Raw genomic sequence first — 15,007 nt, 5'->3', positions numbered from 1 at the left:
GTTCCACCTGGGTTCTTAACTGAACTTTCTCCTTCTTTCTTCCTCTTTTTTTCCTCCAAACTTAGTTTACGAGATGCTGGAATCGGGTTTATTCTTGTCATAGACCGCAGACAGGACAAATGGACTTCTGTGAAAGCTTCCATACTGCGGATAGCAGTGAGTACTATTTTACATTAATTCCTTAAAAAAAGCCTCCCATGTTGGACCTTTCTCTTATAAGCAGAAAAGCTGCAGGAGCTTTTTTTTTTTTTTCCAACAAAATGTTAGCTTATGGTATGACACACGAAATATATAGTTCTTGTGTCCCAGCTGACTGGAGCTGAGCATCATGTGCCCTTGACATGCTTTTAATGCAGTTTGCAGCTCATAATATCAGCCTGAGAGGGCATTTGGAGAGCACAGTCTTGCTGTGCACACGTGAACGTGCACGACGGACATTTCCCCAGGTGGGAGCAGCCCTTGCACGGGCAGCCCATGTGTCTTGCTGAGCTGTGGATCTACTTTGCAATAGCTGAGCATTAGGTTCTGAATTTGTTTACCTCTTGTCAAAGGAATGCAGGTTGAAAAGCTGGTCATGTGGTGCTTAAGTAAAAACAAGAGTTGCCTTTAAGCTGAAAAATATTAACCAATAAATTCCCACACACTGTAAATTTTGGTCTCCATTTTAATAATGACTTTTTAAATAAGAGAAGTGACATTTAGAGGACTCTTTTTTTTTTTACACAAGTAGGAAAGGACAGATTCATATTTATCATGTGCTCAAGTCCTTGTCATGCTATGTGTTGGTTTTATTTTTTTATTTTCATGTTGTCCTGGCTTGAATTGTATTTACAGTCTTCCCAGTAATTGCTGGAAAACAAAGCTATAAGAATCTTATCTTTAATTTCTTTATTTTCTTTAATTACTGAAAATTTTAGTTCCATTAGTAAGTCCAATCAAACCAGTAAAAGTCACCTTGATATTTGGCCCCACTTTGATCAAATGTTTGTTTGTTGCTAGTTGAAAGGTATTTATGTGACAGTAATAAAATACTCCTGCTGTATAACTACTTGTGAATGAGAACATAAGAAATAGTATGTTGTCTCACCCTATTCCCTGCTTTGTTTCACCTAGCAAGACGACAGTGACTACAGTTCACTGACACAGATCAGGTGCATCAAAACAAATTATTAAATATATTCTGAGCAAGCTGTTGCCTGTATGATCTATAATTACAGGTATTCTAAGCAAACAATGTATTAGCCTATGACTAATAAGTACTCTGGGGAGAGGTAAATTAGGGTAAGGTAAGAGTAAATTAGATTGGGTAAGGTTATACAAATTTTCAGGGAAGGTAAATTAGGGTAGGAAAGGTTATACAACCTGTCTTGTCAGTGCATCCATCACAAACTGAAGATCTGAAGTGAAGGTGGGGTTGGGGGCACATGTGCTGGGGAGATCTCAGGTCAGCTGAGGGGACCTCCAAATGCTGTCCTCCAGAAACCTGATTTTTATACACTTTTTACATGTGGTTTGCCTTGATAAGCAAGGGGAAGTCAACTGTTACAAAGTATGCAAACTAAAATATAAGCAGGGGTATGAAAAACACATATAGAAAAGCAGAGAAACTTCAGTTTGTCCCTTACAATCTCATTTCAGTTTCCAAAAATATGAGGGATTGTTCCTGGGTTAATTATCACATGGTTTTTTGGTCTCTATATTTTTGCCACAGGCAGCACTTTCTCTTCTTCGACAACTTCCAGTCATATCTCAGGCCCTTGACATGAGCACTAAGCCATACATTGTTAGGCATAGATAAGGCAAGTGGAGGCAGTTGGAGGTGAGTGGAGTGATAGAGGCATAGCTACAGCCTTATCTGACCTGCACAGCTAGGGGCAGTTCTCATCCTGTACTCCAGTCTTGCACGACCTCTCCCCTTCTTCAGCAGTCTATGCTTAGGCCATATTCCACATATGCCTACAACTCAACTTTTTGTAAAGTAAACGTGTTTAGGGATGGTAAACTATTGAAAATTATTTTTTGCCACTCTGCATTTTTGAGATGCAGTACCGAACAGATTCCAGTAGGGAAAGCCAAGAACGGCATAATTTGTGGGTGATTAAAGAATGACAGTTCTTTTATTTATGTGATGAAGGCATGTTGGAGTAGGCAACTGTGGACGTCGCTTATAGTCGTAATATTAACAATTATGGTAACTTTCCTCCAGCGTGCATAGTTTTACCTAGAAATGCAATTTTCAGAACTTGGGCATCTATTTCCTGTGATACCAGATGTGTAAGTGCAGTGATTGTGTGGGTTGGTTCCTTTGCCTGGAGAATCATAGAATTATTACAATTGGAAAAGACCTCTAAGATCATCTAGTCCAACCATCAAGCCATCACCAGCATGCCCAGTAACCACATCCCTCAGTGCCACATCTACATGGTTCGTGAACACCTCCAGGTATGGTGATTCCACAGTTACACTGGGTAGCCTGTGCTAGTGCTTGGAGACAGGTCTTAAGTGCACTGCAGGTTGTAGTGTTGCTGTTAGCAGCTCATTTTTAGTTTTTTCTTCTTCTTTGAGCTTGAGAGTTTTGGTTGTTCGCTCATTTGTCCTAGGTCATGCAATATCTATCCTGCTATCTTTTTTTCTCTGATCATGTTTTGGGGATTGACCTTTTTATTGGTGAAATCAGATGCCAGCACAGACAGGGTGTTGTGGCTGAAGCAGTGCCCAGCAGGAGTATCTTGGCTGGAGCATCTCTGCCCATTGCTAATATTCTGACAACTGTAGGAAATACATTTGTAAGCAGTGAACAGCTGCTAAACAGAAATTCTCAGTAATGTGTTTTGTTCTATTTTCAAGGATCTTTGCATGTCTGATTTATACTAAGTGCTGAAAGCATGTTCTAAAACAAAGCTAATGAAAAAAGAATCTTTATTTTAAGCTGGAATTTATGTGAAAAATCTTTCTGTTAAGAGAAATTTCTAGGCTTGATTTTTCCCACTTCATTCTTAGAGAACAATTGATTTCCTGTGACAGAAAGTGAGCAATGAAGAGCTGAATCCATATTTCATGCTGACACTTTACGGTTTTTATAGAGAGCCGAAACTATGAAGGTGAGGTAAAAGATGAGATAAACCTGTTTTTGTACACACAGGAATGGCAGTTTCTGTAGCATTTACCCAGCACTACTGCTGCTAAAGCACATGCAGCAACAGCAGAACTGAAACCGTACAGAAGGTAGTGGGCTGAAAGAAGGCTCCTCCTTTCCTGGGATGTAACAGAGAGAACAGCAAGGATGCGCATAGACGTGCAGGTTTTGCTGTTGGTAGTACTCCAGTTAACAAGGTTACAATGGACAGGTGACCCAAGAGGTTGCCCTTTATCACTGCAAGTATACTGGCTCATGGTACCCTGTGCATAGTTCTAATGTGCTTTCTTAAAACAGAAACCCATGGCGTTACGTTGTTTGCATCTTTGTTTGTTGCCCTACAACCTTTCCTGAGGGGAAAGGTTGAAGTGTGAGCTCAGTCTTCTAGACAAACAAAATCTGCACTCAGCATCATGAAAAGCTTCACTCATAGTCATCCATCAGTCTCATACTGAAAGTCCAAAGGAAATAAACTTTCTTATTCCTTAGGGAATAACATATCTGTGGGCAGCTGCTTGAGGAAGCAGTTGGTATGGAGGTCACTCAGGTAGTGAGAGAGTTTTATTCAGTTCTGAAAGCTTGCAGCCCTGTCTAAATGGGACAGGACTTGGGTTTTATTCAACCTGCTGTGGAAGTTTGCATTATGATTTGCTATCTTCAACTTAAAACCTGCAAACAATGCATCCTGTGCCTTCTGTTTCGGACTGCATTGTTCAGAGTGCTGTGTTTTTCTTAGCTGTTCATAAATCAAAGCATAGTGTTCGCTGTAAAAGAGGCCTAGTCCATTAACTGCTTTGAAGGTTAGGGCCAAGACCTTAAGCTGGCAGGAGGAAACCAGAAGCCAAAGGAGAGACCGGAGTGCTAAGACCATCCTAAACCTTGCAGGAGCCAGGCAGTCCCATTTTTTTGCCATCTGGAGTTTTATCGTTGGTTTGACATCCAAGGTGAGAAACAGTGAATCACAGTAATCCAACCTTGAGTTCTTTGGCCTTGTTTGTAGAGAGAGATTGAATTTCCAGCAAGTAGATGGTGGAAGAAAGATAGATTTTGTAACCAGTGCTCTACGGTCATGAAAGATGCTATTTTGTGCTATGGACAGGAGCTCCTGCTAGCCCAGTTTTATAGCTAGCTCTTTGCATTCTGTGCTGTAAAAGATAGCGATGCTTAATGGTTTGTGTGTGTTAAGCTTGAAAAAAATGTTCTCCTTTCAGCCCCCAGTTATTTTTCTTATTAAAGGCATTTTTTCTTAGGTTTAAAACCACAGTAAAAATGTGATGATAGGATTAAGCTAGAACAGTATTTGCGTGAATTTTGTAGCTGTTGTTTTTGAATGATTCTAGTAAATAATAAAGTAAAAAAGGTTATTTAGAGGTGTTATGAGCCAGCCTCAAATTCTGCTTATTAGCTCCTTTACATGCAGAGGTATTTTGGAAATAAGCATCCTGTGGCTCGCACCGTACTAGTAAGTGAAGGAGACAAAACACCACCACAAGATTTGGTAATGTGACTATACTGAGGCTCTTTATAAAATGAGAAATGGTGTTGTTTCAGCTACTTAAGACAGAATGACTGAAACTGAGTCTGGCATTAGCTCTTTGGCGGCTCACATGATTTCTGAAATCTGGCTGATTATGTGGGGAAGGTAAGAGAAAGGGGCCTGGGTTACCTGTTTATCAGAGCACCTTTCCATTGCTTTCCATTGCTATGTAAAAGTATAAAACACTTGTGGATACCAAGGCAGCTGGGTGAATTGCTCTGTGGGATTGAACAGCATCTCTGTCTAAAAGGTATACGTACCTATCTCTGTAAATCCTGTGTATATTAAAGAAGCCCAGGGCATCACAGCTGGAGGCCTGAGATGTGAAATCACAAAGGTGGTGTTTGTTCTCTCCAAGAGCACACCTTCTGGTCTTTGCTGCTGAAAGCCATAGCAACCAACACCTGGTGATAGTCCCAGGCCACTGCTCTGCTCCTGCCCTGCCTCCCCCAAGGAGGAGTTTGGCAACACTGCATCCTGTCCCAATGACTGCCTGCCCCTGTTTTGATGATTATTGTAATATAGACTATTCAATTATGTTATTCTTCCTTTGAAAATGCCATCTGACCATCCAGTGGTCAAACAGGAGTGGGCAGGATTGCTGCTTGACCTGACTGGCACAAGTAGGATGACAGAATGACTTCAGCAGCTCCCAGTTGGGAGTGCCTGTATTAGCAGCTTCTTAAACACAGGTTCAGTATTGGTGCTGCAGGCAGCCTCTGTGTCCTTAATATCCTGTCAAGGAAGGTGGTGGTTAAGACTATATGCAACTAAATTTCACTGTTGAAGCTGCTCCTGTTTTGCTCAGCCAGTGAATATTTTTTCCATGTTCCAGATTTGGAGTAGTCATAGGGCAGCAAGCATCTCTACTGGAAAGGTTTTGTTTAAGGATGATGTTCTGTTTATAAATTCCTGATTCGGTTAGCTTTATTTCAAAGCTGATGACTCCTGCTCATCTGAATCTTTGGAAAAAGCACTTGCCTGACTGGATGTGGAAGTCATGAAGAGAGGTGAGCAGACAGAAAAACTAATCCTATGAGGGTTGTGAGGCACCAAACAAGTGCCCGTGCTGCAAGTGAAATGAAGCAACATATGAACTAGAATAGAGTAGGGACTACCCTGACTTAAGTAGAGGATATCAGAAATGCGTGAGCGTTGTATAACGTTTTGGTTTTTTTTCTTTCACTGCTATTTTTTGCATGGGCATTAGATTAAAAGTACAGTGGTTGAGACAAGATACTGGTGGAATAGTTAAGTAGTAATTTAGTAAAGAAGGATGCTTTTGGATTAAAAAAAAAAAGAATAATTTTCAAGTGCACAGACTCTTTTTGGTGTCACAGTGATGTTCAGTTACTTCATTAAAACAAGCCTGGAAGGCACTTTATTTTATGACACTACTAAACACGCATGAACATTTATTGCCGTGTATAACACTTGCCACAGCCTTATTGAGAAGTCATTGTTCACTATGTTAGCATAGGATACAAGGCTTCAAGCAAACATACTGCTGGACTGGAATGGAGTTTTTTGCTCTCTGCTGTTCAGGCTGAAGTTGACTGGTTAATGAAGTTCGAAGGATGCCTCTGAGGATGCCTCTTACATCATATCATTGTCTCTGCAAGTCACCAGAGCTTTAGGGGGAAAAATAAAGACAGTTAAGAAACAGTAATATTTAGGCAGTGAAGATATAAACTCAGTTAAATGTTACTGGCCCAGCATTGTTTCAATTCTTTCTTTTTCTTTTGTTTCACATAAGATGGTTTATGAATTTAACCCCTGGCCATGATCAGCAAAGTTGTTAACATTTAAGGCTGCTCTGTGTTTTGGGGGGGGGAACAAGTGACCCAGTTGGAAGCACAGGAGACAGACTAGGGGAGGTAAGAACAGCATTGTGGACAAAGTTAGAATAACCAAGAATTTCAGATGAAAGATAGAGGAAACTCTCTGCAAGTTTTGAACAGGAATTATCTCCACGGTGCACAACTGTAGTGACTTGAGCAGCATTGTTTCTGGGTAGACACAATGAAGTAGAGAGCAGTTGTAGTGTGTATTCTTTATCTGTTTGCCTGAGCAGGAGAACCTGCTTGATTTAGCAGTGTGATTAAACTCCTATCTCATAAAAGGTAATGCACAGTTTAGAAAAACTTACTCTTGCTTTGAATCTGTCAACTAGCATTTTCTCCAGGGATAGTTGAAGTATTTTCCCTAAAATCATGACATCAAAGTCTGAACTACAGTCACAAAGTGTGAAACTGAGAATTTAAAGATAGAATAAGGAAATCTGTTACTCACCCATATAACTAAAAGCTTACTTTTGCTGTTCAGGATCTTTAGTGTTTCACCGTTTCACACCCTCTTTATGTTTCTATTGTATCTACTGAACTCAAAGAAAACCAAACTAGTGCTTCCCTATATTCTGTGCAAGGCTAAATGGGGTAGCCAACAGGCATGCCAAAGACATTGCATCTGGATTTCACGTATAGGGATGCATATCTCACATGAATTTTTGAAAAATGTGTTATTTCTTCTTGGAACTTATTCTGATGTTGGTATTGCCAGTGAATACATTTCTTCTGGGAGGGAGTAGTTGGAGGTGAAAATTAACAGGTCAGTAGGAGTCTGCACGCTGCTGTTACAGGCACAAAATAAATTGATGCGAGTTTAAATTAATAGACTATGTAATTATCGTTGTACAAATATTATTCAGGCATTTAATAAAAAAAAAAAAATACTTTGTCCGTTCATGCAAGTGTTTCTTAGCGTGAGTTAAATCACTCTCTTAAATCTGAAGTTGCCTTTCTTATAACTTCGAAAAATGGTCTCTTTTTTTATTTATTTATTCTTTGTCTGATTACAGGCAGGAATCTTGCGTTTAAGGTCTGTCCTCTGTTTGATAACTGTGGGTTAGTAAGTCCACAGGGTGTACTACTTTCAATATGCACAGAAAGATTGTTTATGGTGCAGGGATGGAGAACTTGTGTGGGCAATCAGAATCGCTGGGATTCTGTTCGCAGCCCTCTAAGAGACTCCACTGGGGCTGAATCACTGGGCTTCCTAGAAGATTTGGACATTGTCCGAGTGGAGGCAGATTGTAAAGTTTAAATCTTTACGGATTCCTCAGTTAATTTGAGTTCTTGGAGTATATGGGGAGCCACAATGCATCCATGAAATCTTCAGTGAAAGTTTTTAAGTGCTTTTGTGTTTAAAAGTTTGTCATGTCTGCTGTTAAATGCTTGGAATACCCTGGAACCTTAAAAATGACTATGGAACCCATCTCCGGCCATCCAGATACCGAGAGCTTCATAGGCATAGAAAGAGAACATAGGACAACAGCTTGTTCAGTCAGCGTTTGGATTTGGTTAGTGCTTTCTTCTATTTTGTCTTTTTTTTAACCTCAGCTTAGAGATGTGCCACAGTTTCCAACAACATAATAAAAGAAAATATATTGCATACTTAATCGCTGTAATGAACTTCTCTTCAGAGAGCTTTAGTGCCTCCATGCAGTGGAAATACTGAATATGAAAGAAGATTTGTGTCATTTCAAGAATGGCTAAATGCAAGTATGTGAACTTCTGGCACAGCAGAGGGTTTGTTTGCTTGTCTTGTAATTTAGTTCAACAGGCCTGCTTTCCTTCTCTTGTCTTCTGTTTTCCCCATGCCGCTTTTAGAACTGGGGAGAATCTATCAGACTGTAAGTTGAAAGATAATGAGGAAAAGCACAGCTGAGGATCATTTTTGTTTTATTTTTGTCTGCAAAATTCATGCTTACCTCTTCTAAGCTACCGCCTGAGAAATTCAGTCTTGGTGGTGATAGTTTGTGTAGGCAACCAACAAGGTAGTACATATAAACAAGAAACTGGTTGTTACATAGTCAGATAATAGCAGAGGTTTCTCTTGGCACCTTCTATTAGAGAAAAGATAAGGTAACCATTGGAAGTATTGTTGAAAAAGTACTAAGCTATCTTTGTTCATTAGCCTCCTTGGCTATGATGTCATCTTAACTGAAGATACAAACGCTACGAGCCAGCCCTGAAAAATGTGATTCCAGGAGAATAGATTCCTGTTCCCAAGATGCATAAAGGTCTCTTTGAATGGAGCTCTCTGTGCACGCCTTGTTAGGTTTATAATTGGTCACCCCATTGTGGAGAACTTTGATAGAGTTGGTTTGTGGTTTAACAGAGGCTTCTCCTTCGAAGCACCAGAAAATAACAGATTAAACTTGTTTTGCAGGCATCTTTCCCAGGGAACTTGCAACTCGTCCTCGTTCTGCGCCCAACAGGACTTATTCATCGAGCTCTCTCAGACATTGCTTTCAAGTTCAACAGAGATGAGTTTAAAATGAAAGTACCTGTAAGTAATCTTCTGTTTCTACTTTGTTATCAGGGATCTGTTGAAGTACTTAGTCTAGCCAATGATGTTTATATTTTAAAATAAGTTTTGAAACTATGCAAGCTAAAGATATCCAAATAAATACAAATAGATGGTGGTATGAGTTATTTTATGTCTGTCAGATGTAAATTGCCAGGGTTGGAGCTAGTTAAGATATATTCCCTGCAATCTTTATTATTTCTTAGAACTGATCCATACATCCCTAATCTATGAAGATACTTCTGTTCTCTCCCACAGACCCAGGGCACCAAAAGAAATGAATGAGATGTTGCTCTTAGTAAATACCCGTGTATAGTTCATCAAGATTTAAAAATGAGTAAAATCCGATGGAGTTATTTACGTTGTATGATTCAGAAGCTATTTCTAATGTGTGCTTTGGAGCCCAGTGCTCATGCTCATTTGCAGTTATTTAAGTTTATATCATCAAGTGTTAAGCTTTTTTTGTTTGTTTTCTCATTTCTTTTTGGAAATAGTTCTATCACTTGCTTCTATATGAAAATGAGCTTCTCTAATAAAAGCTGAAAGATATAGCTTAGAATCCTTAAAAAGGGACTTTTCACCACTGATCATGTTCTCTTTTTCTTTACTTCTGCAGATCATAATGCTGGGCTCAGTATCAGAACTGCAGGGTTACATTGATAAAACACAATTAACAGAGGATCTTGGTGGCACCCTGGATTACTGCCATAACAGATGGCTATCCCTTCGCACTGTAAGTCTTGGTGGTTGTTTTAACTTTTCAGTTTCATGAGCTTTTCTGTTTTATACCCTGTCATTTATAAAACGTATTCCAAGTGATGCAAGTTGACTTGCTCTGAGTGAGAAGATGTTCCCAATGGTACTTAGTCATCTCAGAGAAATAATATGAGTAATAACTTGGGAGTGGTTTTCTGAATGCTTGGAGCAAAGGAACTACAGTGTATTGTTGTGTTGGGGTATGTTGTTTTTGCTACGAGAAAGAAAAAGCTCAAGTTGTAAAATAGCTCCAGATTTTAAAAATATGAGGAAGATATACCTGATACAAGCCTAGGAAAAACATACAATTAAGGAATTAATGGTGATGGTATCTGTTGCTTACAAAATTATGCTTTGACCATTTTTTAATCATGTAATTCATCTGCTCGAGTTTGTTTTGTGACTTATATTTTGTGTGTATGTGTCTGTTTGTACATATGCATATGATGAGCATGCAACATCTTTAATGGTTTTTATTCCAAAAGGCTATAGAAGGTTTTGCCCAAAAGGTTAAGCAAACAGCTCAGATTCTTCAGTCCTTTGGGACTGAACTGGCTGAAACAGAACTACCAAATGATGTGCAGTCAACCAGCTCCCTTCTTGCAATACATACGGAAAAGAAGGACAAAATGAAGGTACGTACATTTTGTAAATAAGCTGTCTTCTAATTTGAGTGTTTGTAATTTATAGCTAACATTGCTAATAACAAGCCTGGAGGGTATTTGGTTAATAGGTGATGATAATGAAATTATTGCACTGAAATTTCACTGAAATTGTTTTTCTTGGTTTGAAGTTAAGAATTCTCTTATTGTTTTCAATAAGGACAGTTCTTAGAGCCAAGTATACTTATGTGCAGATACATCATTATTGGTGTGGAAACAAATACCCTTATGAAGTTATGAGTTTAATTTTTAGTTTTGTTTATAGTAATAAATTTTATTGTATTTGCATGCATTGAAAAAGGTATGACCTCTTCAAGAATGGACAAACGTTCTTTCAAATCAGCTTAAATGAATAATGTTTAGGGGTTTCAAAACTACACATTTTAAGTTTGTGAGCTAACTGTAGCACACAGACATGCTAGAAGATTATCACAAAAGTTCAGCCCAATGTAATAGGGACTTAAGACCCATAAACAGACATATAGCATCTAGCATCATTATTGTCAACAGTGCTTTTAATCAAACTATGCTTGTGTTATTACTGTTGTAAACAAAGTATTTTTTCCAGTTTGATGCCTAGAGGAGTCTATTTAAACAAAATAACAGAAATCCAGTAACTACAGAATTCTTCCATGTGGGGTTTTTCTGTTTGTTTTCTTGTTTGTTTGTTTATTGTTTTTGTTCTTGTTTCCTTTTATAGGAAGATATAAGGTTAGCAGTAGAACAGGGAGACGATATCCTTGGAAGTATTACAGAGCCAGTTACTGAGAACCCTGAATACAAGCTGAATCAAGACCAACTAGACAATCAAACTACAGTAGAAAGGTGAGAGGAGTGAAATACCGAACACGCTGCTTCTCTGTGGTTTTTGACCCTTGCCTGGCTCTATTACTTAATTCTATGTGTATGGTTAGAAAGTAAGCAAATGATAGTGTGTGAATAGATAAAAAGTACTTTCAGAAACAACTCTGCTGTTATCAGATCTGCCTTAAGCAAAGTAATCTTCTGATGTCCACTACTGGAGCACGTGAATATAAGGAAACCTGCCTGAAAAGACTCCCAGCACTGCTAATATCTTATCAATGTAATTAGACGCTTTAAAGGGCTATTAAGGACTACTCTGCTCTTGGAGTATTATCTATGCACATACTTCCTGTATGCTTCCTCTGGGCAAGTAATCGATCTTATTTTTCTTTGCTTCTCCCACCCACCCCTTAAATTTTCGCCAATTTTGAAGACATTATATCATCGTAGCACAGATGTAAACTTGAACAAAGCTATAAAAGCATAGCTCATTTCCCCAGGGCAGTAATCTGCATTCTTTTTTTGTCTGTCATTCCATGTTTCTGTTACTCTTGGACTGACTTTTCTTTCCAAGCAAGTGTCACTTCCAATGGACAAATCTTGGCAGAAGTCACTTCTTTGGAGTCATTGCTATCAGCTATCTGAAGGATAATCAGGGTGGAGGTGGGGGTTGCTAATTTACCCAAAATGTTCCACTTGATATATCTGACAGAAGTTGCATTAAACTGTCTGCCTTTTTTTTCTAATCAGATTTAACTTGCAAATTCAGGGTTCGTTTCTGTTCTATTAAAGACAAAAGTTATTTAAAATTCCATCCTACTGCCTTTTCCGGATGTAGCCTAAATATAACAAAGCATGTTGTGTAGTCCATAGGATGCCACAATGTCAAATACACTACTAGAAGAAAGGTTGAAAAGTTAAGTCTTGAGGAATTGTGCTAGAATTATAATTGAAGGTTCTTTCCATTTCAGTACTGCTATGCACTTGCTTATGATATTAAAGCAGTCTCTCTGCTCCGAAGAGGAGCGATGACCTTCAGTTTTTTATGAACCTTGCTCCAAGGAATGAAATATAAGGGCAGTTGGCTGGTCACAGCAGTACAGATTTATTGCTTCATTTTTTTTTTCCTTACAGCTCAAAGCTTGGGCTCTTCAGAGTCTTAGCCCACGTGTATTTGTATGTTTCTATTTGCAAGCCCCGTGTCCCCAGGTCAGAGCTGAGAAGCATTATTTGCAGCAACCTTCAAATCAGTGCTTGACAGTTTCTCAGAACTTAATGTTTATGTTGGATTCCAGTTTTACATCAGTGTTATTCTAGAAAAAAGAATCCATGCAATACTCAAAGCTTCCTGTATTCGGTTTAATATTTTTTTTCTGGAAAATAATGCTTTGAGGAAACTTTTTGTTCAGTATGGAAGGGTGTACTGTCCTCAAAGGTTGCAACCCCTGTTCTTACAGTTTGGGTTTGTTGTTGTTTGTTTGTTTGTTTTTTTTTAAGGCTTTTGGCTCAGTTACATGAAACAGAGTCCGCCTTTGATGAGTTTTGGATTAAGCACCAGCAAAAACTTGAGCAGTGTCTGCACCTTCGGAATTTTGAACAGAATTTTAGAGAGGTGAGAACTTCTTGGTGGCAGTCAATATTTGGTAACGTAGAAGTGATTCAGAAGCAAATACTTCCTCTCTTGTTTTCACAGCTCTCGTGTGTGTACTTGAAAGTTTTCTCCAATTTTTTTCTTTGACGTGTCCTTACTTGACATCTTGCTATCTTTACCACCTTGAATACTTGCCTATACACAGACATAATAGCTTCTCTTCTGCAGTGTTATTTTTTTCCATGGGCCCAGCAGTGCATAAGCATTTGAAAACTGCTTTGAAATCTATTCTCTACCACAGAAGCATAATGTGCTGGCTGCAAGGCTTTCATCTTGCCAATCGGCCCTTTTATGGAACCAAGACTTACCTAAACCTTCTGGCTGAGATTTTATAAAGCAGCCTCCAGCACTGTGGGTGGGAAGTTGCAACCACAATGTTAGAAGCTGGGTGGAGGCTGAACTAAAATTTTTACAGCCAGTTTCTGATCTCATGTTAGTTTAATGCATGTGCTTTATTGCACCTACAGACGCTTTACTCTGGTGTAGCTGATTTCAGAATAGGGTCCCTATGACATGTATGTGTATATGTGTCTTTCTCTAAACTAATAGGTACAGTGAGGACCTCACCCTCATGTTGTGCTCTCTACATTAGTATCAGATTGTACTATTGCCACCTGGTAAAAGCAAGATGATAAATTCATCCAGCATTTCTTTTCTAGTACCAGGAAACATAAAGCTCAGAAAACAAGATTACTTCACTGCCATTTCTTTGTGTTTGATATTAGTTTTAGTTGGGGGGAAAGGTAGATTTGTGTCTTTGCCTCAGGAACATCATAATGTGAGCCACCAGAGTGGGAATACTGGCTGTCAGCTATTTGACTGCACCTCCAGAGGCACAGTCACCCTCAATGACACATACATGTATCTCATTTCAGGTTAAAGCAGCTTTGGATATTGTGTCCGAGAGACTGTCTGCTTTCACAGATGTGGGAAACAGCTGCTCACATGTGGAGCACATTTTGAAAGATCTTGCCAACTTTGAAGAAAAATCATGTGTAAGAACTCTGCAGTTTTCTGTGTTTCTTGTGTAAGCTTGTGTTTATAGAGAGAGAAATGATATTTAGTTATTGAAATATTGTATGACCGGAGCTTAAGTTAACAGCAGGGCAAAACTAAGTGTCTATTCCAAGTTAGTTCTGCACATTTCTTTAAAGTTTTTAACCACTGAAGTCACCCATTTCTCAGGCAACCCTTGATAAAGAGCTGAGTGACTAGCTATAAAGCCAGTGTGATTGGTTCGTGGAAGAATTTGATAAAATGCCAACATAGCCAAGTTCTGCTTAATGAACAAGGGGCATAATTCCATTCCTCTGAAACCACTTACTGCTTTAAAAGCCAAAAATTAGAAGGCTCTATATTGAGTGTACAATATAGTAAAACATGATCAACAAAAATATACTCTGAAATATAAAAGAGGAACATAATTAACATGTTAAGACCTATGTTTCATCGCTCTTGAGGCTGGGGTGCTGGAGTAACGTTTTTATTTCAGTTCAGATCACTTCTCTATTCCAAGTTGCATGTGTATACACACAAACACACTGCTGAATAACTAAGGCATAGAAGGACCAAAAGCGGTTCCTTCGCAGGGGCCGTGTGGTTAAACTCATATTTCTGAAGTATCTGATACAATAAGGCAGGAGACATAAAAGTTTTTAGGCATCCGGAAAGATAGGAAATCACTTTGATTTGTTAGCTAAGACTGATGTGTATTCTATATCAATCTATTGTGTTTCCTCTGTGCAAAAACAAATAGTTCTAATTTTTTTAATTGATGTTGACTTAAGGAAAGATGTACCTCAATCAATGCTTGCTTCCTTAGGAAACTGTAGCAAAAGCCAGAATGCTAGCTTCAGAGGGTGACGCTTTTATTCAGAGCAATCATTATGCTGTGGACTCCATTATTCCAAAATGCAGTGAGCTTCATCATCTATGTGATGCCTTCACTACTGAGATGGAACAGAGGAGGAATGTTCTTAATAAATCTCTAGAACTGCATGGCTTACTGGAAAAGGTAAATTTTCTGTGGAGCAGTTTTATTTCCTGTCTTGTGTTCTAAAACCTCCATCAACCTGTTGTAACAGCAGATAAAA

The 15,007-nt window shown here is 38.8% G+C and overlaps 1 protein-coding gene across 18 annotated transcripts in view; it reads left to right on the top strand.

Moving 5' to 3' along the window:
• MCF2L (MCF.2 cell line derived transforming sequence like) overlaps positions 1–15,007 on the top strand; it is a 148,315-nt gene that overhangs the window by 110,535 nt on the left and 22,773 nt on the right. For 17 of the 18 annotated variants that reach the window (NM_001397798.1, XM_015277843.4, XM_040699285.2 and 14 more), the window contains 8 exons: positions 66–156; positions 8,904–9,023; positions 9,658–9,774; positions 10,283–10,432; positions 11,160–11,284; positions 12,761–12,875; positions 13,790–13,909; positions 14,737–14,928. In NM_001397798.1, the coding sequence (NP_001384727.1) occupies positions 66–156; positions 8,904–9,023; positions 9,658–9,774; positions 10,283–10,432; positions 11,160–11,284; positions 12,761–12,875; positions 13,790–13,909; positions 14,737–14,928 (1,030 nt within the window). Of the gene's footprint in view, positions 1–65; positions 157–374; positions 5,684–8,903; positions 9,024–9,657; positions 9,775–10,282; positions 10,433–11,159; positions 11,285–12,760; positions 12,876–13,789; positions 13,910–14,736; positions 14,929–15,007 lie in introns of those variants that run through there. The other variant, XM_040699299.2, reaches the window with a different exon arrangement.

This window comes from Gallus gallus, chromosome 1, assembly GCF_016699485.2.
Source record: "Gallus gallus isolate bGalGal1 chromosome 1, bGalGal1.mat.broiler.GRCg7b, whole genome shotgun sequence".
In the NCBI taxonomy this organism is placed as follows: domain Eukaryota; kingdom Metazoa; phylum Chordata; class Aves; order Galliformes; family Phasianidae; genus Gallus; species Gallus gallus.
This window is presented reverse-complemented; position numbering and strand designations above follow the sequence as displayed.